Here is a 27,832-nt window from a genome sequence, read left to right on the forward strand (position 1 = left end):
TTATTTTTTGTATTATTTTTAGTCATTTTGTTATAGTATTTTATTGTATTAATTATTTTAGTGTTTTTTATAATTTTTTATTTGTATTTATTTTTTATCATTATTTTATTAACACTGGGCTGAGTGGGTTGCTAGGAGACCAAGTGGGTGGAGCTTAGCCTTGTAACTGGCAGCAATTGGATAAAAACTATTATTCCTCTCCCTCTAATTAGGAATTTATTTTTCTTTTCTTTTTGTTGTATCAACCTAGAGGCATGGATGAGGGGTTGTGATGTCAATTTTCGAGGTTGTGGGGTGTTTACTTTTGTTGTTTTGTCCGCTGCCGTGATGCCCTCACTCTTTTATATATATAGATATAAGTTTTATTAATATTATTATATTAATATTATTAATAATTAATATAATACTATATTTTATTACTATATTTAATATATGTGTTATTAATATTAATAACATTAGTAATATAATATAATTTATTATGAATATATTTCAATGTGTTGTCGAAGGCTTTCAGAGCCAGAATCACAGGGTTGAATTTTCCAGGCTGTCTGGCCATGTTCCAGAAGCACTCTCTCCTGACGTTTCATCCACATCTATGGCAGGCATCCTTAGAGGTTGTGAGGTCTGTTGGAAGCAGCCAGGCTTTGAAGCTGCAAGGCTATTCAATGCTAATCAAAGTAGCCAATTGCAACATTGCCTCAAACAGATAATTGTTTTATTGCTTTGTTACTGTTTTGTTTGTTTTATCGGGCCTGGCCCCATGTAAGCCGCCCCGAGTCCCTTCGGGGAGATGGGGCGGGGTATAAAAATAAAGTTATTATTATTATTATTATTATTATTATTATAAGTGTTCTTTCTCCCACCCTGGACATTATTCCGCAGATATATAAACTTCACAACCCGGAAAACTCATAGCAATATATTTCAGCGTTTTATTAATATATTCATATTGTTAATTAATATTAATCATATTAAATACTATGTTATTAATTTTAATCATTTTATCAATATTGTTATATTAATATTATTAATAATATTAATACTATAGTATATTTATTATGAATATATTTAATATATGTTTTATTAATATTATTTTATTAATATTATTATAAGTAATAAATGTTAATAATTATATAACATTATTATTTGTATTAACAACATATGGCTCCGGATGGGAAATGTCCTATGAACAACCATAATATTATTGTTTTTCCCCATCTTGCGCATGCGCAGTTCCGCTCTAACCCCGTCGCTACAGCGCTATCCTTCGTGAGCATGCGCAGATCCTTTCGCATCTGGAAGGAAGATGATGTCATTCGACTCTCAAAAGACAGAAGGGAAAGGAGGGTTCTGCGCAGGCGCAGATAAGCCTGTTGCAGGGCAACCAATCAGCTCCTGTCTTCTCCGCTGGATTGCTATTTTACGCATGCGCAGGGCGGAAAATTTGAACTGAAGGGACGGTTAAATGGAATTGTTGTCGCGGCGGAGGTTTTGACGGTGAGGAGAAAAACAGGTAGGCCTCTGTGGGGGAAATTAAGGCAAAATTGTTTCAGTATTCAATGAGTCAGTATGGGAAGGCTTTTGTGGCCTTTTGTTTCTGTTTACAGGCGAGAGAGGTTCTGTTGGTTTGTATCTGCTTGTATGGTTTACACTTGGCATGGGCAAACTTCAGGTGTTTTGGACCGACTCCACACAATTCCTAACAGCCCCAGGCCTAAGTTTGTTTTCTCTCCTTTAAGTATCTTTCCATTCATTTTTGACTCAGAACTCCTATACTGTTAGAGAGAAAAATTTATACTGACAAATGAAAATAACTGGACTTGCTGTTCTTGCCACAGATTTGGAAAGGATGAAGAAAGGCATAAATGCCAAACAGCCAGAAGAAACATTGCCTGCTATCTCTAGCAAGGACACAAAGAATACTGTCAGCAACGATGCACAGTGTGATAAAGCCCCACAGATGTGTATCAGTGACAGTCAAAGTCTTCTTGAAGAAGCACTTGACTATTTGAAGAAAGGTAAGAATATAAGAAGGGCTAATTTTATTGCTTATCCAGTTAAAATAACTGGTTATTATTCTCTAGATCAGGGGTCCCCAAACTAAGGCCCAGGGGGCGGATGTGGCCCTCCAAGGTCATTGACCTGGCCCCCGCCCTCAGTTTTAGACGTAGGCTCACCCAAAGTCCAAAATGACTTGAAGACACAACAACAACAATCCTACTTAGCTTGACTATCTCATTGGCCAAAAGCAGGCCCACACTTCCCATTGAAATCCTCATTTTACATAGTATGTTGGTTAAAATTGTTTTTATTTTTAAATATTGTATTGTTCTTTAATTTACTAATACTGTGCAATCCTAATAATGTAATATATTGTGTATACATATAATATTGATAATAATCTTATAATATAATACAATATAATATTTATTCATTACAGTATTTCTATCCCTCCCTTCTCACCCAATAGGGGACTCAGGGTGGCTAATAATAGTAATACAATATAATAATATTGTGTAATATAATATTAATTGCATATTAGTAATTAAATATAATATTACTAATATTACAGTACAGTGGTATAGTACAATATAGTAATATATAATGCTAATATTGTGCTATGCTAATAATATAATATATTGTATGTACATACAACTTGTAAGCCGCTCTTAGTCCCCTTCGGGGTGAGAGAGGGTGGGGTATCAATGTAGTAAATAAATAAATGAATAAATAAATAATTGTTGTTGCGGGGTTTTTTTGTACTACAAATAAGACATGTGCAGTGTGCATAGGAATTTGTTTGTATTTTTTTTTTTCAAATGATAATTCGGCCCCTCAACAATCTGAGGGGGCATGAACCGGCCCTCCACTTAAAAAGTTTGGGGACCCCTGCTCTAGATGTTTTGGTTTTTTATGTCCATTAGTCCCAGTCAGTGTAGACAGTTGCAAGAGATCATAGAAATTATGATGCAAACAGCTGAAGGATACTATAGGGTTGCATCTCATTAAGTTCTTGTAGCTTTTCATTGTTCATACTTATTTTATGGTAAGTAACACAATAGCTGTCTTTACATATCTGAAGGAGCGGCATATAGAAGATGGAGGTAGCTTATTTTATGTTGCTCCAAGAACGACATGAATGAGTGGGTTTGAATTCCAAGAAAAGGAGATTCCACCTAAACATTAAGGGGAACTTTTTTACAGTAAGAGCTGTTTAACAGTAGAATAGACAATCTAGTGAGGACTTTTTATTTTTGGAACTTTAAACAGAAGTTAGCAGGACATCTTTTAAGAGTTTGTTAGTTGTGTATTCCCACAGAGCAGGGTAATGGGCTAGACAGCTCAATTTCTAAGATCCAATGGTTCTGGGTATAGCGTTCCATTAACTCTGAAAATGTTCAGCTGCCAGGGCAGTTGACAGTAGACATTATGCTGATGAAATTATATTGAGTGCCGCCTAGTTTTTCCAGTTGTGGCTTTTTTTGTGTTTAGCAAACAGTCAGCAAAAATATGTTTATTAATAATGGTCATCTAACTGGGTGAGAAAGGCGGGGTATAAATGTAAATAAATAAATAAGAAAAACATTGTGCACTAAGATCGTAACACCTCTGCAAATATCATTTGGTGAAAGGAAAAAATGGTGATGTAGAGTACTTGGAAATGAAGATGTCATATGAAACATTTCTCATGATTATGTTTAATGTGCAGCTTGTTGCTCAGCAAGCGAATCTTAGCCACGTCCCATGCCCAAGATACACAGACAAGAGTAGAAATGAACAGAAAAATATTTACTCTTAATAGCAGAGATGAAATACAAACTTGCAATGTTGTATACAAAACAAGCAGTGCAAGAAACCTTACATAGTCTTTGTAAGTAACACAAAATAAGGCATCTTCATCTTAAGTCAAATGAGAAAACAAAACCTAAACCTTGACCAAACAGCTATTTCACCATAGCCTCCTTTAGAGCAGCATAATGGCTTTACTCCCACCTGCTCCTCAGAGCAGTGTCTTTGAGCATAGATCTCCTCAGAGAGAGAAAAACCTCTCCAGAACTGTATTCTAAAAACCCATACAGTTATACCCTATTGAGTGAGGTCTAAGGTTGCTGGTTGACCTAGTAATTATCATCAGATTTCTCTTTAACACGCATACAATTGGTCCTACTACAACTTACTGTAATACCTCTCCTTGTGTTAAAAAAACCTTATAAATCAAACTCAAATTCCTAAATCCTCTAGGATTTTAATGTTTTTGTACTCCTAGTGGCTTTGTTAAAATTTCAGCAAGGTTCTCTGAAGTATTATAATATGAGATATTCAGTATTAATATCAAAGTGGTTGGCCTTTAACTTTAAGCTTGCTGACCGTCAGAATTTACCTTCTGTTTGTATACCCATTTGGTTTCTATTGGCCTTACACCTTCAGGTAACTTTGCAGGTTTATTCACTCTCTTCATACTTGCCAATTCCTCTTCCATGGCTTGTAGCCATTTCTCTCTATCTTCCTGAGGTATACTCTCAACCTCCTCATAGGTCTGAGGCTCATTGGTAACCAAACATACCCTAACATGTTGGATTTTAAATCTGTTAGGTTCCTTCCTTATTCTTGTTGTTCTTCTAAGGCCTGTATTTTGGATAGTTCCTTCCCCAGGATCACCCTGTTCTTCCTTTACTTCATCCTTCTCTGTTGACCTAGATCTTTTAAATCTTAGTCACAGATCTCACAGAGTCGAGGAGAAATAGGTGTAGTCTCCTTTAGAGCAGCATAACGGCTTCTCTCCCACCTGCTCCTCAGAGCAGAGCCTTTGAGCATAGATCTCATCAGAGGAAAAAAAAAAACCTCTCTATTGAGTGAGGTCCAAGGTTGTTGGTTGACCTACATTAACAGTTGCACCTAGTAATTATCATAAGATTTTTCTTTAACACACATACAGTTGGTCCTGCTACAACTTACTGTAATACAGCTTTACATGTTTTGATTTTTTTTCCTAGTAAAAGACCGCACTTCCTCGAAGAATGAGATTCTACAAAAACACTTGGCAACTGTGGAAAATATTGCCCAAGAAAGAGGCTTGAAAGCAAAAGAAATTCATGTGTTGCTGAAAGTGGCGCTTAGTGGCAAGTTTGGTAAAAACAATTTCTTGTTCCTGTATTTCCCTTTGGCATTGAGAGCATTTGAATTGCTCTATGTGATCCTCTACTAGCTTGTAAAAGATTATCAGTAATACTAAAACTTAAGTGGTGTATCTTCCTGTCTTCCAGCTGAAACTGTAAATAGTCGATTGCTGAAGAACTTGATTCCCACATCCACAATATCAGATGATTCAATTGTTTCAGCTGTGTCTTGGCTTTGTGTTGGCAAATGTTCTAAAAATACTCAGGTAAAGTGGCAAGCACGGTGTTGATTCTCCATTTTTAGAAGTAATATTTCCTCCAGTTAGGCTTGTCATTAGGCTTATCCATGTCTTCAACATATTTCATAATAGATTTGTTGTGCTTGCTTCTCTCTTACTTAATGTCGGACATGTTTTCCCCCTCTTCCCATTAGGCAACCTTTTTAAAATGGATGATTGCAATGTTTGAATTCATTGATCAGAAGGAAAAGATTAATGCTCTCTATGGCTTCTTCTTCAACTTCTTACAAGATGTAAAACTGGTAAGATAAAAAATAGTGAAAGAAAAAATGTTCCCTTTGATTAGCTCTTCTACTTAGTTGCCAAGAAAGAAGTGTCATTAATGTCATCCTGTGTCTTACTTTAGGGTGTATTTTAACTGGGCAGTGATTTCTTCGAAATGAATGTGGTTCACAAGAAATCTGTTAAAAGGCTTGTATGTTATTTTGGTAATACATTCTATGAAGAGTTGGTGCATATGTACTATCTGCTTGTAATTATCAAATTAGGAAGAGAACATGCAAATTGTGAAGTTCACTGTTTGTGTTCATTCAAGGATTTTCTTTCTGCAGTTCCCCTTTGCCTGCCACGTGCTTTACTTGCTGACCAAAAGAGAGAATGGTAAGATTTCCGTTGGATTCAAAGACACACTTTTTTTCTCTATAGCATTATCTCTAAAAATTGAACGTGTCTTAGAATCGTAAGTGTATCTTACATATATTTTTTTGTGATGGTACTGAAATTAGGGTGCATCTTACAATCGATGGCATCTTACAATATAAGGAATTTTGTTTTATGGAGCTTCATTTGTATTTTTCCCTTTAGTGAAACCTTTCCGTGTGAGGAGGCTCCTCGATCTACAAAACAGGCTGGTGAGTCACTTGTCACTTGAGTCACAAACTCAAGTCAAAGCACCTATAAAACGTTTTCCATTAAGTAACATACATGTAAGTGTTTTTTTAATAGTATAGAATGGACATCAAGTTTTTCTTATTTACTGTGAGCCATATTCTGTCAGGAGCAATCTAAGGGAATTGCATGGTGTAGATAGACAGAGTGAGAATCAAAAGCAAGCAAGTTTTCCCTTCTGTCTTACTTCTACTGCTCGGCTGTACTCCATCCCACTGTCTTTTGCCCTTGTGGTGTTGCGCAAGAAAGGAAGCACAGTGTTTTGGTCCATTTTATTCCTCCTAGAACCTGTTTCTCTCTTATGATCTTTGGGTTAGTCTTCTGATAATGCACCTGCAAGTCAAGATTACAGTGATTTCCAATAGTTAAAGCAGCAAATTCATAGGTGATTGGCTGCCACAAATGGATGAGACAGGAAAACATAATCTAATTTTTCTCTGGTTGCTTTCCAGGGACCTGAGCCTCCACTGCAAGCCCTGCTATTGTTGTACAAAAGCTTTGCTCCGGAAATGGTATCTGTGACTCTACCCTCGAAGATAAAGGTGAGGAATAGGATAGCTAGAAATAAGGACTAAGCTGGGCTCTGTTAGCAAAAGCCACTGTATTGAAATTCATTGTGACTAAATTTTCAGACTCCAAATTGATCCAATAACAATTGCCTTTGAGACTGATACGTACTTGGATGTTTTGGTTGGCCTTTGGTGAGACAAGCATTAGATAGCTAACTTCATACAGTATTATCCGGTATTTATTAGGTCCCTATTTTATTATCTATGCATTTTATCTCATCATTGTATTCTTGCATAGATGTTTCATTTCCTCCACTTATGTATATGACAGAATTGTATTTGATGGTTGACTATTATCAACTATTATAATACTTTTGTTTTATATTGTATGTTGTTTTTATCTGATTATGCTGTCCAGGCTCTGCCCCATGTAAGCCTCTCTGAGTCCTCTTGGGGAGATGGTGGCGGGGTATAAACAAAGTATTATTATTATTATTATTACTTGCTGTTTTTTCTTAAACTCTGCATGTCATGTTATTTAAAATGAAATGGTAAATCAAAGGGAAGCCAGAGTTGCCATGATCATTAAATTAGAAAATCATAACTGTACAGTTCTATGTAAACTATTATTGGAGATGTGTCTTGGACTGTTATATGCTTCTGGATGTTGGACACTGACTTCTACAAAGGTCAAAGTTTGAAAATGATCCACTTTTGTATTCTGCCACGGCATCCAACAAGCATAAGTTATCAAATCAGTGTGTAGTATATAGCTATGAGCTGAGCAAAACTGATCGTTTTAAAAGCATAAAGTAAATGAATTTTAGACAGCAGGCTCAATTAGGACTCTGTTTTTGTGTAAGAGCCATGCTGAGCTAGTTTCAAACAAATACTTTCAGAAGAATTCATTCGAACATGAATCAAAACAGAATTTAAGCTGAGTAACGGATCCTAGTGTTAATTTCCATAAAACCCTAATTGTTAGTGCATTAGATGTATTTCATTAATGCTTCTTGCTATTATGAGATGAGAGGGCTGCTCTGTGGGTTGTGTGGCTGAGTACAAATAGCCATCTCATGGGTTATAGCTATAATAGTAACATCTATATCTTATAACTTTTCATTTTGATAATTGTAATTAACTTTATTTCCAGACACGGTTTAAGAATTCGGAAAACCTGTGGAAATCAGCAATCGGTGCCATAAAAAGGCGGGTCTATGGGGAACCTACATCTAAGCCTGATAACATAGGTGTTGGCTGTCTCCAGTCACGGAAGAGAGTGAGTTAGCTTGCAGATTGCTTGAGTGCCTTTACTGGACTATATTAATTATATTAAATGTTTATGTAAGCTATGTGGCATTATTAACAGCTTGTTAGCCTTTTGATTAGGTTTTTATTAGCTATCTGACTTTGAGGAAATAGCCATGAGCTGCCAATGAGGACATTTCTATTTTCGCTACAGAAATTGAACTCCATGTTGGTTCTTCCTGCATGTACCTCCAGCTCTGGTCGTTCAAATGAGAGTCAAAAGCCCAACAATACTGATATCCTCCATCACACTAAGTTCTTTCCAGTGGAGCAGCTGCAGACCTTCTCCCAGCTTCTGGAAAACATTCATTGTTTAGAGGTAACTGGCAGATATCACAGTGACCAAAGTGAATGTATTGGGATTAAATCAACGCTATTGCATATTTCAACTTCTTACTCTTCTAAAAAATGGTTGACTCATTTGATAGACTCGTCACGTAGGCCTAAATGAAATTATGATGTTAAAAGACCTCAAACTATGTTGATTCCATTTAATACTGTGTTATAAAGTATTAATACTTATATGTCTTGGCAAAATACAATTGTGACAACCCCACCCCTATAATTCTTCCTAATTTTACCATTTTCTCTGTAAACGAATCTGATCCAAGGAGAAAGATGGAGTATAAATTCATTAAATAAATACAGACAAAGTCACAAGTCAAAAAACTAAATGGTTGTCATGATAATAACATTTAAATTACATATTGCTTCATTTTACATCACTTCCTTTAACTTAATTGAATGGTTACCAAACCATCTGTGAATGAAATTTGCAACTGAAGAAATGTGATGGAACTGAGGACTGTTTAGTTGTGAAGTTTGCATCTTTTAAAGTACCTACAATCTATGGACTACTGCACAATAAATCTAGTCTTAAATGTCTTAATGTGGTGTTAAAAGTACAGAGAAACAAGAGTGGTAGAGGTTGAGTCTTTGTGCATTTCTTTCTGACCAGTTTCTTTCTCTGGTTATTTTTACAGTTCCCTTCGCGGATAGGCTCAGTGTTAGGAAATCCACTATTGTTGCACTACATCAATTGTGTGAAAGATGACTCTGTCTACCAGAGGATGTATTACTGGATGGGTCAAACATTCAGAGAAGGTAGGGAAGACTGGCTTGGGCTGATGTTTCTTGCCATGTTAGCCCTGAGTAGCTAGTATGGTTTATTATTATAATTTATGACTGGTTTACATGTTAAGACTTGTTCTATGTGCTTCTTGTAACTTTTGTGGAAAGGTGTTATATTAATATAGTAACTTTCATGGTGCAAACATGTTTTGAGTTGTATCATTTTATTTGACATCCAACTTCAAATGTGCATGCCACAAAATATCTGAATTGTGTCAAGGCATAATAATGACTGGTGTGGGGTATGCCTAAATGTGTAAATGTGGGAGAATTCGGAAAGATGGAAGCATTACTTTTAGCTTTTTCTTTTATGATTCAGAGTGTCCTTGGTATAAGATTGAGAACCAGCAAAATGAATTGGAGTTCAGTAACTTTTTGGACACAGTCTTGGAAGCCGAATGTTTCCTGCAGGTTAGTTTGCATGAGGCTCTTCTAACACTCTCTGAAGCACAGAGTGTCCATTCCAGACTGACTAAAGGAAAAGGACTGGCTTTCAAGAAATACGTTATTGTCTCAATTGTCCCTTTCAGGAGGGTTTCTCATCCTGTGAGGAATTCTTGTACAGGAGCCTCCCCTTCTGGGATGGCTGCTGTTGTCGGGCACAGGTTCTGCAGTTGGTGAGTTGGATCCCTCTCAGCACTTTCTCAGGTATGTGATGCAGCCAAAGAGCCTTGTCCCTTTAAGTGAATAGTCGAAGTAAACATGATTGTTTAAAAGTCACTGTTCTATTATTTCTTTGTTCTAGAAATGAAGCCTTACCTCTGCCGGCCATTGACACAACTTTTCATTACATCATCTCTTTATTTTAAGGTAATGGAGGGGAAGGAGCCAACTTAGGTATATGAGTAATAACACATTTGATCCTTACCACTTTGAAAAACTGTTTTCTTGAGCTGACTTCAACAACCACTGACAATTGGGAAGTAAATAATGACACATTGGTCTTGATACACGACAAAATCTTGAATAGCACTGGGATTACTATCCTTGCTAATGGAAAGAGGTGAATCACTTGTTGCAATTGTGGTGGATTTTTATGTTCAAAGGCAAAGGGATTTTCTAGAAACTGGACATAGCTACTGAATGACCCTGGGGTTATTTGTAAACCTAATTTTGCTGCTGCCAAGTTTCAGAAATCTTTCCTTAATAGTGTACAAATGATCCCAGCTGAGCATGCTCAAAGTCTGAAATGCAGTTGATCCATTGATGATTTCTTTTTCTACAGTGTAGTGTTCTTGAAAGTCTGAGGGATCTGTTAATAAACTGGCTGAACTGGCATATGGTGCAAGCGGACATGGCAACAGAGTTGTATACTGATGTCTTGTAAGTACGACATTTAAAAGCTGCCCAGACCTCCTATACTATATAGTGAACATTAAGTAGCCAAGTGTATATGTAGCTTGCATGGAGACAACCATGCCCTGTCTTGTAAGTGGTTGATAGTGATATTTCTTTCTTGCTTTTCTATAGGAACACAACACTTTCTGGGGTAGTCAACTCTGTGGAAGAGGCCATCCACTTTGTAGGCTGGCTTTCAACTATTGCTCTGCGTTTGGAGAACAATTCTGCATTCTTGATGCATTTCATCCTGGACTTCTATGAGATAGTACGTAAGATAGTGTGTCACCCTGCCAGTTTAGTCTGTGATCTTCAACAACCTCCGCTTTCCAAATGTGTTGGGCTCTAGATGCGAGTGGCCAATGATCGTGATGTCTGGAGTTGATGTAGCTTACAGTGCTTAGAAGATTATAATACAAGGGTGGGAATCATGATATTAGATTTCAGCTCTTTGCAGCCCTTGCTAGCTTAGCCAGAGTTGGGCAGTTCTGGTGCTGCAATATCTGGGTGCTACATGATTCCCACTTTTCTCTAATACTTCAGGGGAGTAGAGAGACATATAATATCAAAAAACAGGGAGAAATCACATTTTTAAAAAGATTAGTAAAATTACTTGCCTGTATAAATCCCATTTTAGATTAATTTAAAATGCTACAATAATGTAGAAATAATAACTACTAGAAATAAATCAGAAATAAAATAATAAGGAGCAGGTAATCCTTCAGATGTTCTGAGGGCAAAATTTATAAGATCATGTAGAAAGCTGTGATGTTTGTGAAGCACAATGCAGCCTCTCCCTTATTCTTTTATTATACAAAAGGTGGAGTGTTGGGCATAATTCATCTGGCTGTCTTTCCTCCTTAAAGGTGTGTGATGTGTATCAGAAGTACAATCTCCCATTGGTTATAATGCCACCTGCTGGGGTCTTCTATCCAGCACTGCTCAGTATGGATCCTGTCTCGATCGACCGTCTCTGTCGTATTATGTACAGGTATTGCTAAGGTCCTGTTTTTCTGCCATGGGAGCACCTTCTTTACTTCCAAGTTCTCCTCAACATCCTATCTGGGTGGTTATAATTATCCTATTGCTAATTACCAATGCAGAATTCAGAATATCTGCACAGCACAACCTCTATGCATCCAGGACTGGTATCTGCAGTTTCACCTCAGACCGAGAGTTCCTGTTCTGTCCTTTGCTCTTAGGAAAGCAACAGTTTCCTTTTGTGCAGGCAGGCACACCAGTGAATGGAAAAGAGCTTCCATTTAACTGCTGTCCTTCTCTCTCGCAGCTGCTTGAGAGTTGTGAAAAGGGCCTCTTGAACTCCTCCTTGAATCACTTTGTATTCAGCAATGAGTTCAGTACGCTTGCTGTTGGATGATAAAAGAACTGTCACACATGACTCCTGTATTCTCTTCCTATTGTCTGATTTGGAAATGGCTGCTTTTCTAACAAATTGTGGGAGGAATTCCCGCAAAGAGTAGCACTACTAAAAAAAGATGGGAAATGCTTTATGTTCTCTCTGTGTCTTATTGCTTTTGAGAGTAGAAAGGTCACTACTAATTCTTGATTAGTTATGGCTTAATTGCTAAGAGAAGAAGAAAGAAGAGGAAGGTGTAACATGTAATTATTTATTTTTCGCCCGCACTCTCTCTGAAGGGACTCAGGGCAGCTTCCAAAAAACAAGAATAGGAAACATTCAATGCTATATATGTATTTTAGAATGTTCAAAGAACTGTTATCTATCAATTAGTGTCATTTTTAAGCATATTGCAGATGGGAGGACTGAAGTTCAGTGAGGTGACCTGCTTTAGCCACCTAAAGATTTCAAACAAGAAGTAAACTGGACATCTTGATTCATCATGCTCTTGGGCACTATGTACTCCCCCTTCTTATGTTACTCATGTGTGTTTAATAGATCACTGAATATGTCTTAACCCCTTCTTTCCTCTGCTATTTTAGGTATCGAGCCAACTTATTATCTGCAAAACAAAATCAGCAAGCTAAACAGGTAAAACAAGATGTTATTGGACTGTGTTTTGGAGCCACATGATTCCCATCCATTTTAGGAATAGTGATTAATCATAACTCATTACACAAAAAATTAATGACACTTCTACACTTACTATTTTTTGAAAGTAATGATGCTGGTAATTGTATTCCAAAAGTAATGTGTTTTAATTCTGTTATTTCTATTACCCACATAATAAACTATGGATGCCTAATTTCTTTTTTTCTAATTAATTTCTCTTGAAGGGAATAAAATCATAAAAATAAATATAAGTTTATATATATATTTAATGAAAAAACTACTCAACGACTCTTCTACCTAATACTACTATGTTACTACTAAATACTTCAAAGAACACATATGGGCTAATATCATCTGATCAATCAATGATGTTTTATAGATAACACTATGTAACAAAATTTGAAAAATCGTGTTACATAGCATAATGATTGCATAGTGAGCCCGTTGGACTGATGTTGCTTGTTTGCAAGAGATAAAGATTGCCATCGCTCTCCCCCTTTGTCCCATGCTCCAGTTCATGTTTAGCAACCAAACGTGCCAAGAGTACAACCAATACATCACTGCCATGGTTGGGTGCCTGTGGACCTCAAATGCATTCCAGAAAGACCTCCACCCCTTGGGCCTTTTTATGGACTCCGAAGTGCTGGAGAAGACCAAGGTGCAGGAATGCAGGAAGGGCCTGAACTTAGTTTACCACCCTGCCTTGACAGGCTATGCAATGATGTTCTTGGAGCAGGTATGGAAAATATATTTTTCTAGTAATATCCACCTTGGGTTGGTTTAGTACTGTGGTACTAACTGAAGGCTACTAAATCTCTGTGTGTGGATTAGACAGCCTTTGTTATATCTTTTTTGTTTCCTCCTATATTTTATAGATTTGTACAGCCTCGTTAGAATGTGTGGTGCAGAATGATATAGTTGTGTTCATAGATTTGAATTCAAGGCTTTATCTGTCTGTCAAGGCTCACAGTCAGAATATTTCTTGGTTTCTTTATCCCATAGCAGGTCTAGGTAGTCCTGGCCCTATTTATTGGAACAGAAGCCTATCAAATCACTTCTTTCTTCACCCCATTTGTAATTGGAACCATTGTAGAGGAGGTATGCATGCTGCTGACACACATTAGGATTACATGTATAAATTTCATAACTTTAAGAGTTGAAGTCCAGGTGTTCATGTCATAATTGTTTTGAAAAAGATGTAGCAGATAAGCATTTCCTTTCTGTACAAGTTGGGCTTTTGGAACTTCGTGCTCCACTGGTACATAGGCACATTCAGGACCATAAAGTTATACCTAAAAGTAACTAATGGCAGCCTAATTCTCAATCAACAGCTGTTGGTTCATCTGGTTCAGTACTGGGTATACTGCGTGACATGCATAGATTTAGTATGGTTTTAGAGAGAGAAAATTTTTGAAGATGCCAAGGATAACACACAGGCTTTTCTGTCCACAAGCCATGTACTCTTCAGTGAGTGGTAATCTCAGTATTGCATTGATCACCAGAGGGCACTATCACACAGCAGAAGATACCTGCCACCCAGGCAATGTTAGCCTGGAATTTGAGCATCTTCCAAATAATAATAATAATTTTATTTCTTACCTGCCTGTTCTCACGGCACATAAAACAGCAATGCCCCAAATGCCATACCATGGTTATGCTGGATTCAACTATTGTATAATCCATTATGCTTTGAACTCAGTCACTGCTGAATAATCAAATAGTGTCCTACTTACCATATCAAAAGTAAATGGGATTGTGGGATAATTTCTGCAATCTACAAGAAAGCAGAGCTGCACTATTTTCATAGTAGCCCAGTATCACCATAAGAATCAGAACTACAGCATGTTTGGAATCCAACAGCTTTGTAAGGCCCCAGCCTTGCCTTTAGAACAAGGTGGCTGAACGTAATAAGATAGTTACAAGAATAAATATTGTGGGGAACTATTAATAATTCCCCCTATTCTTCCTTTACAGTGGAAGATCAATAACTGTTTAATTTGGGGATATGTTTGTCTTGAAGCAGCTTAGATTTCTTTTTTGGTTTCCACATTTTGAGCTGAAAATAAGTTGGAACTGTTTTTTTGAAAGCATGGAATTAATTTCACACCTTTGCAGGCTCATTTGTATTGATTTTTCCCATAGACTTTATGATTTGGAGATAGCATAAGCCCAGCTTTTGCACAGATTCTAAAACGTTTATTTTACTGTGCTTTCTACTAAGGTTTAGAATTTCAGTAGATTCATGCTGCCTTTAATTACACAAGTTTCTGAAGGTGATTCTGAAGTTAGTGTGTTCTAGAATTTGCTAGCCTGCCCCAGTTGAAGATACTTTCTTTTTTTAATTTCTGGCATTTTATTTTATTTTTTCCTTCAGGCTCAACCAAAAGAAAAAGTTCCTAACTTCAAATTAATTCAGGTAACGTGTCATTTTCTGAATTTGCACTGGAATTTAATGGTATTTATAATGAACTTATCACAGGTTTTTTAAGGAAGATTTGTTGGGTCTCCTTTGCTTTCCTCTAAGGCTGAGAGATTGTGACCCCCAGTGGGTTTCCATGGTCAAGCTGATTTTTTTGATACAAATGCTACTTGCTGGAGAGATGCGTGAGATCAGCTACCGATCCAAAGGCATACCTTTGATTTTGCAGTGAAGTATTCTCTGCTGTAAATAGAAATGCTTGTTAGAAGGTAATTGAAACTACCTTAGGTTTGAGCTCTAGACTGTGGTTCAAAAGAAGACTGCAGAGTGACAGATTATTCCCTGCCACTAGGTTTGTGGCACTGAGACACATTTCCATTGATAGGAGTGTGCTGGATTTTGGACTGAGCTGATAGAACAGATAAATAGAGCAAATGCAAGAATATTGTCTGGCAAATGTGCTTCTATGGTTAGTTCTCGCACTCATCATTGTAATGTTTCATTTGCAGGGGAGGAGATGGGATTGGTACCTGGAATATCTCTACTCCCAAGACTTACAAGGCCTGAAACTCTTCATTGAGAGCAGCATCAACCGTGTATCTCACTCTTCTCAGAAAAAAGCAAGCAAGGTGTCGGAAACAACAGACTGATTGGTTTTTACTCCTCTTCTTATCTGAGCTAAAACATTTGGAGGTTGCTGTGCTCCTGTTTTTGAGTCATTTCCACAGTATTATTAGATACCTCAAGGTTGCAGCACTAGTGGAGCTGGCTCCCTGCACCGTGCAACATGCAACCTTCGATTATTTTGGGAGCACATCTTCTGAGTAAAGAACAAAACCTTAACAAAAAAGGGTTGCCTCTCCAACATGGACCAGCATTTTTTTTTCATTCCTACAAAATGAGGAAAACTGCTTCAGGCTTTGCTTGGAAACCTTCAGAAGATCGGAAATGACCATACTTTAGAGGGAAATAGCATTACTTCTTGTAGTGTGACTGGTGGCTTCCACAGCAGTTGGAACATCTGGGTGTTGGATTTCATTTTTGATCAGTACCACAAGGACACTGCAGCAGTTACAGCGGCTGGCAAAATCCAAGGGGTGTGTGTATGTGTGTTACTCTGTACATAACTGTATAATAGCTATTTATGCAACAAAATGTGGTCTGTAATTTATATGCTTCTGCTTTTTGTCGTATTAGAGAAATTCACCTTTAAAAGGCGTCTTTCCATCTCTCCTTGTACAAAGTATATCCACAGAACCCAATTTTTGTTTGTTGATATTTCTTAGGTTTTTACTCTAGAATGTTTGTTTTTGAAGGGATCCTCAAATCAGGCAATGGGGTCCTGGTAGTGGTATCAAAGGAAACCTTCAGTAAGCCTGTGTTATCCCTACTAAATGTTTCCTTAAGTACTTGGCAGAGACAAACAAGTCTTTTACAGATGATGATAGTTGGCTGCCTTTGACTTTCCTTACTACTGTCTCTTTGTTAAACCAAGATAAATGTTCAGGGAAATGGCAATGTATGCTTACAACCTTCAAAATGTACCTATCATAACAGCAAGGTGCCAGTGATGGACTGACCATTGTATGCATTGTTGAGGGCTGAAGATCCCTTTACATACTTGGAAACGTGTTCTTGTCTCAATTAGATCTAATTCTACTCTTTTCTGCCTTTCCTATGTACTTGGGGCTCTTGGTGTTTCTTGTGATGAATTCTTTCAGCCAGATCCCTGCACTAGATTCTCTAAGATGGTTTGCAAAGGCATGAAAACAAACAAAATGAATTAAAAATACTAATATTAGTAGTTAAGTAATATCTTGTATAAATAAGAGAAACAATTAGAGATTTTGATTCAAGAGGATTAAGTTATGTTTTATGTGTTTGAAACAGCTGTCAAATGGCTCTGGGACTTTGAGTCTACCCTTTGTCTCTTCAAAGCCTTATTCTTTTCTCTGGTGATTTATGTTTTCACTCATCTCCCTACAATTTCAAATTGCCTATTACACGATTTAAAATAAAGAAATCACATTTTGCAACGTTGTTCACATTTGCTTAACCTGTTTTGTTAATTGGGCTCATCAAGGCTGGGATTTGGCTCTTTGTTGCACAGAGACAGGGTTTTGGCAGGAAGCAGCAAAGCTGAACAACCTTGAAGGGAAGAGCATCATGTTCTGGTCCCTAACAATCCAGGCGCAACATGTAATCAAGCACATGCTTTCACCCACACATAATAGTTACTAATAAGCCAGCATCCATCACTAGAAAGTATGCAGATGCTTCCTTGTGTTCCTCGCCTCCTAGTGTTTAATTTGGAAGAGGAGGGGGCAAAAATCATTATTTTGCAATCAGGAAGGCAATGCAGCTGTTCTGTTGTAAGCCACGTTTTGTTGTTTTTTTTATGAGACGACTGCACTCACTGACCAGTTTGTAATTGCACAACAAGATGCTTAATCCACAGAGGTGGAGATCGTGGTAGTGAACTGAAGATGCAGTAAGCCTGGCAACATGGAAGCATTTTCTGCCTTTTCATTGGGCTTTGTGGGGAATGTGCATCCCGGCACCGTCTGGAGCCCAGAGCGGCAGTCTAGAGCGCAACCCTTTCATCTAACATTCAGCACGCAGCCAGAAAGTGGTTTAACTCTGCCTTGAAGGCTTCTGCAAACCGCTTCCAACGCTACGTTAAGCTTGCCATCTGTTAATTAGTCTCATTTCCCCCCTTTGTGGGAATGGAAAAGGCACCTTTTCTCATCCTTTTTATCTTTCTGAAGTATCGCGTCTACCTCTTTCATTGACCTTTCCAGTCAATGCAGCCTTGTCATTTGAAGGCAGAACAATTTCTTTTTTTATTTAATCCCCCCTCCTGGTTGGAATGGCAAAATTGCTTGCTGTGTATTCTCTCTCTCTCTTCTCATGTTGGCCTACTTCCTCAGGCTTGTGTTTTGCATCCTTAATGCCATGAATAAATCAGGAGCTGCAGATTTAGAAGTGGGTGCAGCTGGAGCCACTTGGAAAACTGAACCACTGAGGCGAAGCCTGCTGAAGGGTGGGCCCCTTCCCAAAGTTTCTTCCTCACCTGAAGGAAATGGCTTTAACCCCGTTAATTGAAATAGTTCCCCACATCATAGTAACCATTTCAGGATGGGTGAGTTCTGGCTTTTAATACTTTGCTTCCAGTCCTTATTGGGTTTACAGTAGAGTCTCACTTATCCAACATAAACGGGCCGGCAGAACGTTGGATAAGCAGATATGTTGGATAATAAGGAGAGATTAAGGAAAAGCCTATTAAACATCAAATTAGGTTATGATTTTACAAATTAAGCACCAAAACATCATGTTAGACAACAAATTTGGCAGAAAAAGTAGTTCAATACACAGTAATGCTATGTAGTAATTACTGTATTTATGAATTTAGCACCAAAATATCAAGATATATTGAAAACATTGTCTCCAAAAATGCGTTGGATAATCCAGAATGTTGGATAAGCGAGTGTTGGATAAGTGAGACTCTACTGTATCTTTAAGTCTTGGCTGTCTGCTTTAGAAGCACATTTTATGCAGTTATACAACCTCTATTATTCTGTTTGGCATTCAATAAAGCTTAGATCCCTTAAACAGGTGTGATCAATCTGAGACTAAATCATAGATGGGGTCATTTATTTAGTTCATTTATAGCTTCCTTTTTTCTCTACAAGCCTCAAGTAGTGGCTATCTTCCCCCATTTGTCCTTTACTCCGAAATAGGTCAGGCTGAAAGAGGACGAGTGCCCCGGGTCACTTAGGTGGCACATGGTTCAATGGGCACTTAGAACGTCGCATTTCCCAGTTCCTTCTACAGCATTAACCACTACCTTGTAAGGACATTATGATGGCGGCAGCACATTGTGATGTAAACTAGATGACAGTAGGCTTCCAGTCTGGTTGCTTTCACTCTTGGATGTTGCGAAGATGCAACCACCAAAGACTCAGAGAGGAGACCCTTTAATTTTTTTTCTTCTTATTCGCTTTAGATGTTAACGCAACTTGGTTTATAATATATGCGATAGAGCAGGGGTCCCCAAACTAAGGCCCGGGGGCCGGATGCGGCCCTCCAAGGTAATTTACCTGGCCCTCGCCCTCATTTATAATATAATATTTTTATATCCCTTTTAATAATATAATATATTGTATATACATATAATACTGATAATAATATTATCATTTTATACAATACTAACAATAATATCATATAATAATATTAATTATATGTTATATATTACATATAATATTACAGTATAGTGGTATAGTTCAATATAGTATAATGCCAATATTGTACTATGCTAATAATATATTGTATGTACATACAGCTGCTCTGAGTTCTTTGGGGTGAGAAGGGTGGGATATAAATGTAGTAAATAAATGTAGTAAATGAATAAATAAATAATTTTGGACTTAGGCTCGCCCAAAGTTTGAAATGACTTGAAGACACACAACAACAACAACAACAACAATCCTAATTAACCTGACTATCTCATTGGCCAGAAGCAGGCCCACACTTCCTATTGAAATCCTCATAGGTTTATGTTGGTTAAAATTATTTTCATTTTTAAATATTGTATTGTTCTTTCATTGTTATTGTTGTTGTTTTGTACTACATATAAGGTATGTGCAGTGTGCATAGGAATTGGTTCGGTTTTTTTCCCCAAATGATAATTCAGCCCCTCAACAGTCTGAAGGATTGTGGACCGGCCCTCTGCTTTAAAAGTTTGAGGACCCCTGCGATAGAGGCTTAGATGTTAGAGGAACAATAACAAGTTTATTCAGGGCACAGAGCTTAGTGGTTACAATGTTGTTTCTCACTTAGAGGTACTTTTATTAACAGTTACAATACTAGAATAAGGTGAGTCAAACTCCCTAAAGTGTCACTTCTTTTACTTAAAGTACAGTAGAGTCTCACTTGTCCAAGCTAAACGGGCCGGCAGAATGTTGGATAAGCAGATATGTTGGATAATAAGGAGAGATTAAGGAAAAGCCTATTAAACATCAAAATAGGTTATGATTTTACAAATTAAGCACCAAAACATCATGTTATACAACAAATTTGACAGAAAAAGTAGTTCATTACACATTAATGCTATGTAGTCATTACTGTATTTACAAATTTAGCACCAAAATATCATGATATATTGAAAACATTAACTACAAAAATGCATTTGATAATCCAGAACGTTGGATAAGTGAGACTCTACTGTAGTTAGAACTTCTTCCTCTGCTACTTTTAAACCGCAGTCCGCCTACTTCTCCATGGCAACCAGCCTCTGAGTGCTGAGAGGCAATAACTGTAATACTGACCGTTTTAAAACACAAACACACAATTAAACATAACATCTGTAAACCAAAAATTCGTACTTCATTACAATCCCATATTGTTTTTGTTGCCCCTACTTTGCCACTTATAGAGCTAGTTTGTTGTTTTTCTTTGAAATACGGTAAATATTCATAAACATTTAACCTACTGATGCCTCGATTAATGAAATTTTATTGGTATCTATTTTTATTTTGAAATTTATCCGTAGGTGCTGCATTTCCCACCCTCGGCTTATACTCGAGTCAATAAGTTATCCCAGTTTTTTGTGGTAAAATTAGGTGCCTCGGCTTATATTCGGGTCGGCTTATACTCGAGTATATACGGTATATATATGACACTGCAGATGAGGCCTTAAGAGTTGCTCCTCTTCACTTGCTCCGAAGCAGCCTTTCCAGAGGCTGCCACAACACTAAGCATCCATCATCTGTCACAAAAAAATATTGCCTCCCTCCCCTTCAAACAATTGTTGTTTCATCTGGAAATAAATGCAAATTTTATGCAACCCAGACCAAAATAATGGTGGTAGATCTGAGAGGGTGACACCCCTTGGAAACATGTAAATGGCTTACAAGTTGGGATAAAAAAAAGTAATTATGCAAAATGAATTAAACACAAACAGCTGCCTGCCCTCCCCTCTCAATATGCTGCTTTTAAATCCATGACAGCCGGCGGAACATGTTATGCAACAAGAACAACACAAAAATGTTGGTGTCCTGGAAAAGATCCTCGACCAAGGACACGATGATGCAGCGGTTGACATACTTCCTAGCTGCATTCTGTATCAAGTAATCGCCCTTAATGAAGCGGAAAACAAGGACAATAAACAACAACATCACTGAAACCTTATAGGCCGATCTGGGGAAAACTCTCTTCCTTCAACCACCGATAAATTGCAAAAACAGCCTGGAAGTAATCAGCCAGAGAAGAATGAGTGGCCCTAGTGGGATTTGTTTCCAAATTTTTGTACTTTTTGTGCAGTGCTCAAGGTGATTCCCAAAATATATTGCAATCGCACACTCAATATTTTGATTCAGATCAGTTTTGCAAAAATAGGTGGGTCTTGGTGTCGACACAGAGACCCTATAGCATATCTTGCTTGGCCAGGGACTTTTCTCCTGAGAAAGAAAGTTCAACAAGGCAGATAAATTAATCTTATTTAATACAAATTTAATCTTATTTCCCATTAAAGGCAGCACTTTATCCACTTACCACACCCATTAGATTTACAATATATTCTCCCCACACTTTGGCCCAATTCGTTCCCGTTTAATCGTCATCCTGTTTTTTAAAATTATTTTTTACTACTAAAAGTATTTTAATTTTTTTTATCTGTGATTACTTGTGTCATGTATGTATTTTATTTTGTTCTATTGTGATTACCTGGGCTTGGCCCCATGTTAGCTGCTTCGAGTCCCTTTGGGGAGATGGAGGTGGGATATAAAAATAAAGTTATTATTATTGACACAACGACGTTGTATGACACAGCAAACAAGAGAGATATGCTGGATTTCGTTTCACAAAACCACAAGTCAAACACTTCCCAAGTGTCTAGGACTGCGTGCAGATCCCAGTCGGGTGGCCTTTTGCAGTTGGCAGATCGTAATTTTGTCAATGTCTATTGTTTCCAAATGCCGGCTGAGATCTTTTGGCACGGCACCCAGTGTGCCCATCACCACTGGGACCACCTGCACTGGTTTCTGCCAGAGTCTTTGAAGTTCAGTCTTGAGGTCCTGATAGCGGCTGAGTTTTTCCTGTTGTTTTTCATCAATGCGACTGTCACCTGGGATGGCGACATCAATTATCCAAACCTTGTTCTTTTCCACAACTGTGATGTCTGGTGTGTTGTGTTCCAGAACTTTGTCAGTCTGGATTCGGAAGTCCCACAGTATCTTTGCGTGCTCATTTTCCACGATCTTTGCAGGTTTGTGATCCCACCAGTTCTTTGCTGCTGGCAGGTGGTACTTGATGCATAAGTTCCAATGGATCATTTGGGCCACACAGTTGTGCCTCTGTTTGTAGTCTGTCTGTGCGATTTTCTTACAGCAGCTGAGGATATGATCAATGGTTTCGTCAGCTTCCTTGCACAGTCTACATTTTGGGTCATCAGCTGATTTTTCGATCTTGGCCTGAATGGCCTTTGTTCTGATGTCTTGCTCCTGGGCTGCAAGGATCAGGCCTTCTGTCTCCTTCTTCAGGGTCCCATTCGTGAGCCAGAGCCAGGTCTTCTCCTTATCAGCTTTTCCTTCAATTTTGTTTTTTATTATTATTATTATTATTATTATTATTATTATTATTATTATTATTATTATTAAATATTCAGTATTGGAGGGATGCTGAAGGACAAATAGAGCAGATTGAAACCTAGACTTAACATTGTATTCACAGTCCCACGTTCGGATGTGTACTAATACAAGAGACTAACATAGATCACTTTGTTCTTTATGGGCTTGTCAACATGTTTGTGTTTTCCTGACTCATCATTCACACAAGAGTTTTTAGTGGGATGGAGACCATAGTAGGGCTGCTGAATAATTCAGATATACAGGAATGGTACAGGGATAGCAAAGAAAAGGCTTAAGTCCATGCTCCAGTGTTGCCACCTTCCAAACGGAGAACGTTTGCTATTTGTCAAGATGGGAACTCAAATTGAATGATGGCCCCATGACTAAGAGATCTCTAAGGTCCTCCAATGATCAGCTTCCCTGCCCAGGTTTTACAAATTCAAGGCTTTCTTGACTGACTCATCCCACTTGTAGCGTGGTCATTCTTTCTCTCTTGCATTCCCACTTAGCAAACATTATCTTTTCCAATGAATCATGTCTTCTCATGATATATCTGCAGTGCAACAGTCCCAGTTTAGTCATCTTCACTTCTAATGAAAGTTCAGGCTTCATTTGCTTTAAAACCTTTTTTTAATAGTCCGTAGTATCCAAAAAGCTTTTCTTCGGTCCATTTCTGATAAGTTGATTTTCCTCCTGTCGGCTTTCTTGCCTTTTCAGTTTTCACAATCCAGTGTTGTCTGTAGGTCATGTGGCTGCTAGCATGACTGCATGGAGCACCGCTATCTTCCTGCCGGAGCGGTACCTATTGATCTACTCACATCTGCATGTTTATGAACTGCTAGGTTGGCAGAAGCTGGGGTTAACAGCAGGAGCTCATCCCACTCCCCCAACTCGAACCGCTGACCTTTTGGTCAGCAAGTTCAGCAGCTCAGCAGTTTAATCCGCTGCGCAATCCTACACAACTAAAAATTTATTTGGTGTCATAACCTTTTGCCATGAGAGTAGTATCCATGCCACCAAGTTAAATAGGAAGTAACATTCCTAATTTTACTAATTAAAAATAATTAAAACTATACAAAATTTTGCTCCCAATTTACTTGGGTCCCTTTTACACTGCCATACAATCCAGTTCAAAGTAGAAAATCTGGACTTTATATGGCAGTGTAGAAGCGGCCAAATTCTAAGCAGGGTTCACGAGTGGTTTAAGACGAGTGCTTCAAGATGCTGCTTCTGTTTAACAAACTCCCGGTCTCTGGGAGGACAGCACACATGTTAAGACTGTCATTTGAGAGCATTTGGAAAGGCTCGGCTTCACACCTCAGCAATTCTGCGATCAGATGGAGCTGAAGTGTAACACATTTGCATTGTAATGACACATCATGCCTTAGTGATTTGCTTTCTGTGCTGTTTTGCTTCCATGTGTACTTGTTCGCATAGTAATAATTTTAGAAAGTGGTTGTGCTTAGGTTACCAATGAATTTCTATATTAATATGTGAATGATTGATCTCTAGTTTTACTTATCTAAGGATTATCATGATTTTCTTTCCCTCCGTCCGAGAGGAAACCATGAGTTCAGTTACTGCCAGAAGCTACAATTACTGGTTTCTCTGCCACGCCTGCCTTTGTGATGGCTCTATAACCCTCTTGATGCTGTTACTCAGCCCTTTAAGATAACTGGGATCATCTGCATATGGACACAATACTATGGCCCCATCCAAACAAAAAGCAGACCAATGAAGAAGATTCAAACAGGACCAAAAGGTTGTTAGACCAGCCAGCAAAGCCAGTTGTCAAGGGATTCTTGGAGAACATCTGTAATGAAGTATGATTTTTTGGTTTACAGATGTTATGTTTAATTGTGTGTTTGTGTTTTAAAAGGGTATTACAGTTATTGCTGCCATTTTGTTGAAGAAGTGCAGAGTTTAAAAAAGGGATTTAGTCTGTGCTCTGATGAGGCACAGGGAAGATTGAGCCTAGGTTGAGGGGATCAAGGAGATTCAATTGTTCATTTTGAGTCGGTTTAAAATAAGTTTGGTGACTTATTTAATGTAGTCTGTGTCCTGGTAAGGAACAGAGAATCTGTGATCGTATATCACAGGGGTGACTGCGGTTTAAAAGTAACAGAGAAAGAAGTTTCTAACTACTTTAAGTAAAAGAAGTGACACTTTAAGGAGTTTGACTCATCTCATTCTAGTATTGTAATTGTTAATAAAAATACCTCCACGTGAGAAACAACATTGTAACCACCAAGCTTTGTGCCTGAATAAACTTGTTATTGTTCTTCCAACATCTAAGCCTCTGTCGCATATATTATAAACCAAGTTACGCTACCATCTAAAGTGAATAAGAAGAAGAAAGAAAGAAAAAAGTAAAAGGTCTCCTCCCTGAGTCTTTGGTGGTTGCATCTTCACAAACTGGTGGCAGTCATTATTAGCTCTTTACAGGGATCAACAATAATCTAATAATAATAATAATAATAATAATAATAATAATAATAATAATAATAATAACAACTTCATTTGGATCCCACCCTATCTCCCCGTGGCGACTCAGGCCGGCTTCCAACATAGTAACAGGCAAACATTCAATGCTTATATAAATAATGCAGAGCTAGATATATATCTATAATTATAGATACTAATTTCACATATGCATTTCTCCCTGAAACATTTGCAGATCCCCTCTGTGTGTGTGTGTGCGCGTGTGCATTTCCCCTACAATATTTGCAAGCCCTATATATTTATATCTATCTAGACATGTCTATATATATTTGTGTGTTCATTTCCCCCCTGTAATATTTGCAAGCCCTATATATAGGTAGGTAAGAATATATTCATATCTATCCAGACATCTCTCTTTATATAGATAATTATATCTATATAGAATTTTCAGAGACTTGCAAACATATGAGGGTAAATTCATATATAAAAATAATGTATATGTATGGCTACAGAGACACAGGTACATGGATCTATATGTATAAAAGATCTGCAAAGACCTGCAAACATATGAGGGGAAATTCATATATAAAAATAATGTATATAGATAGATACACATATAGAGGTAGATAGAGATGGCAAAACCTTGTAAAGGGTTAATGCCTATATATCTGTAGGAGAGTTTAACAAATATTTGAGGGGAAAATGCTTTCATAAGATTAATGAATATATATATATTTTTCTTCTTCCTGACTTGCAAGGGTGTTTCCTGCCTGGAATTCCCCTGTTTTCTGAGTATTGTTTATTAATTACAGTCCTGTTTGTGTGTATAGATAGATAGATAGATAGATAGATAGAGTATAGTCTCGCTTATCCAACGTTCTGTATTGTCCAACACAATCTGCCTTTTAGTGTAATCAATGTTTTTGTAGTCAATGTTTTCAGTACATTGTGATGTCTTGGTGCTAAATTTGTAAATACAGTAATTGCTACATAATGTTACCATGTATTGAGCAGTCTTTCTGTAGATTTGTTGTAAAACATGATGTTTTGGTGCTCAATTTGTAATATCATAACATAATTTGACATTTATTATCCTTATTATCCAACATTTTCACTTATCCAACATTCTGCCGGTCCATTTATGTTGGATAAGCGAGACTCTACTGTAGATAGATATTAGGCTGCTGTGAGTTTTCTGGGCTGTATGCCATTTTCCAGAAGCATTCTCTCCTGACATTTCACCCACACCTATGGCAGGCAGCCCCAGAGGTTGTGAAGCCTGTTGGAAACTAGGCAAGTGGGATTTATATATCTGTGGAATGTCCAGGGTGGGAAACAATCAGGGCCAGCTAACACCTCCCAATAAAAGATTCCCCCAGGTAGGAATCAGCCATGCCTATTAAATGCCTGGTTAAATGCTAATCAAGGTGATTAACTGCAACATTCACACTTGCCTCCAACAGACAAGAATTCTTTCTCCTACACTGGACATTATTCCACAGATATATAAACCCCACTTGCCTAGATTGCTGTGAGACTTTTGGGCTATATGGCCATATTCCAGAAACTTTTTCTCCTGACTTTTCTCCCACATCTATGGCAGGCATCCACAGAGGTTGTGAGGTCTGTTGGAAACTAGGCAAGTGGGGTTTATATATCTGTGGAATAATATCCAGGGTGGGAGAAAGAACTCTGGTCTTTTGGAGGCAAGTATGAATGTTGCAAGTGGCCACCCTGATTAGCATTTAACCAGTTATTTAACCAGGCCTTGGGAAATCCTTTGTTGGGAGGTGTTAGCTGTTTGAGGCAAATGTAAATGTTGCAATTAACCCAATATATCCCACAACCTCTGAGGATGCCTGCCACAGATGTGGGAAAAATGTCAAGAGAAAAATCTTCTAGAAGATGGCCATATAGCCTGGAAAACTTACAGCAACCCAGTGATTCCGGCCATGAAAGCCTTTGACAGTACATCCCACTTGCCTAGTTTCCAACAGACTTCACAACCTCTGAGGATGCCTGCCACAGATGTGGGCGAAACGTCAGGAGAGAATGCTTCTGGAACATGGCCAGACAGCCCGGAAAACTCACCCCGACCCAGTGATTCCGACAACACAAAAAAAAATTATTTATTAATTTAATTTATATACCGCTCTTCTCCCCCAGGGAGAATAAATAAATTTATATTTAATAAACAAATAAATGTAATAAATACATTTATATTTAACAAATAAATAAATTTAATAAATTCACCAAACAACCTTTCTATGTTTTCTAACAAGTTGGGATCTGGGTGAGAGAACTCAAGAGGAAGATAGGAATTATTTAATTTATGTACTGCTCTTCGCCCGCAGGGAGGATAAATAAATGTATATTTAATAAATACATTTATATTTAATAAATAAATAAATTTAATAAATAAATTTATATTTAATAAATAAATAAATTTAATAAATAAATATATATTTAACAAATAAATAAATGTAATAAACTCACCAAACAGCCTTCCTATGTTTTCTAACAAGTTGGGATCTGGGAGGGAGCTCAAGAGGGAGATAGGAATTATTTAATTTATATACTGCTCTTCTCCCCCAGGGATAATAAATAAATTTATATTTAATAAATAAATACATTTAATAAATACATTTATATGTAATAAATAAATTAATTTAATAAATAAATTTATATTTAATAAACAAATAAATTTAATAAATAAATTTATATTTA

At 37.5% G+C, this 27,832-nt stretch overlaps 2 protein-coding genes across 4 annotated transcripts in view; both read left to right on the forward strand.

The window, feature by feature from the left end:
- The first annotated feature begins 1,331 nt into the window (after positions 1–1,331).
- cenpi (centromere protein I) lies at positions 1,332–17,078 on the forward strand. 3 transcript variants are annotated; one of them, XR_010001066.1, is made up of 21 exons: positions 1,332–1,513; positions 1,839–2,018; positions 4,995–5,129; positions 5,265–5,383; positions 5,551–5,658; positions 5,968–6,016; positions 6,221–6,267; positions 6,757–6,846; positions 7,967–8,092; positions 8,276–8,440; positions 9,105–9,225; positions 9,572–9,663; positions 9,783–9,900; positions 9,998–10,062; positions 10,478–10,575; positions 10,723–10,858; positions 11,457–11,581; positions 12,550–12,598; positions 13,134–13,355; positions 13,622–13,717; positions 14,994–15,015. XR_010001066.1 is itself a non-coding variant. In XM_008120212.3 (21 exons), the coding sequence occupies exons 2-21, from the start codon at positions 1,850–1,852 to the stop codon at positions 15,686–15,688; spliced, it is 2,217 nt and encodes a 738-aa protein (XP_008118419.1). In that variant the 5' UTR covers positions 1,334–1,497; positions 1,839–1,849; the 3' UTR covers positions 15,689–17,078. The 3 variants fall into 3 exon arrangements, 2 of the variants coding, with proteins under 2 accessions (XP_008118419.1, XP_008118418.1); XM_008120212.3 differs by lacking the exon at positions 13,622–13,717 and adding an exon at positions 15,548–17,078 and having other exon boundaries at positions 1,334–1,497; positions 14,994–15,035; XM_008120211.3 differs by lacking the exon at positions 13,622–13,717 and adding an exon at positions 15,548–17,078 and having other exon boundaries at positions 1,335–1,513; positions 14,994–15,035.
- A 945-nt stretch (positions 17,079–18,023) lies between these two features.
- Positions 18,024–27,832, forward strand: part of drp2 (dystrophin related protein 2) — a 90,055-nt gene continuing 80,246 nt past the window's right edge. Inside the window, exon 1 of the mRNA XM_062963953.1 lies at positions 18,024–18,180. The gene's annotated coding sequence lies outside the window, so the exon portion shown is untranslated. The remainder of the gene's footprint in view (positions 18,181–27,832) is intronic.

Source organism: Anolis carolinensis, unplaced genomic scaffold (assembly GCF_035594765.1).
Source record: "Anolis carolinensis isolate JA03-04 unplaced genomic scaffold, rAnoCar3.1.pri scaffold_12, whole genome shotgun sequence".
Lineage (NCBI taxonomy): Eukaryota > Metazoa > Chordata > Lepidosauria > Squamata > Dactyloidae > Anolis > Anolis carolinensis.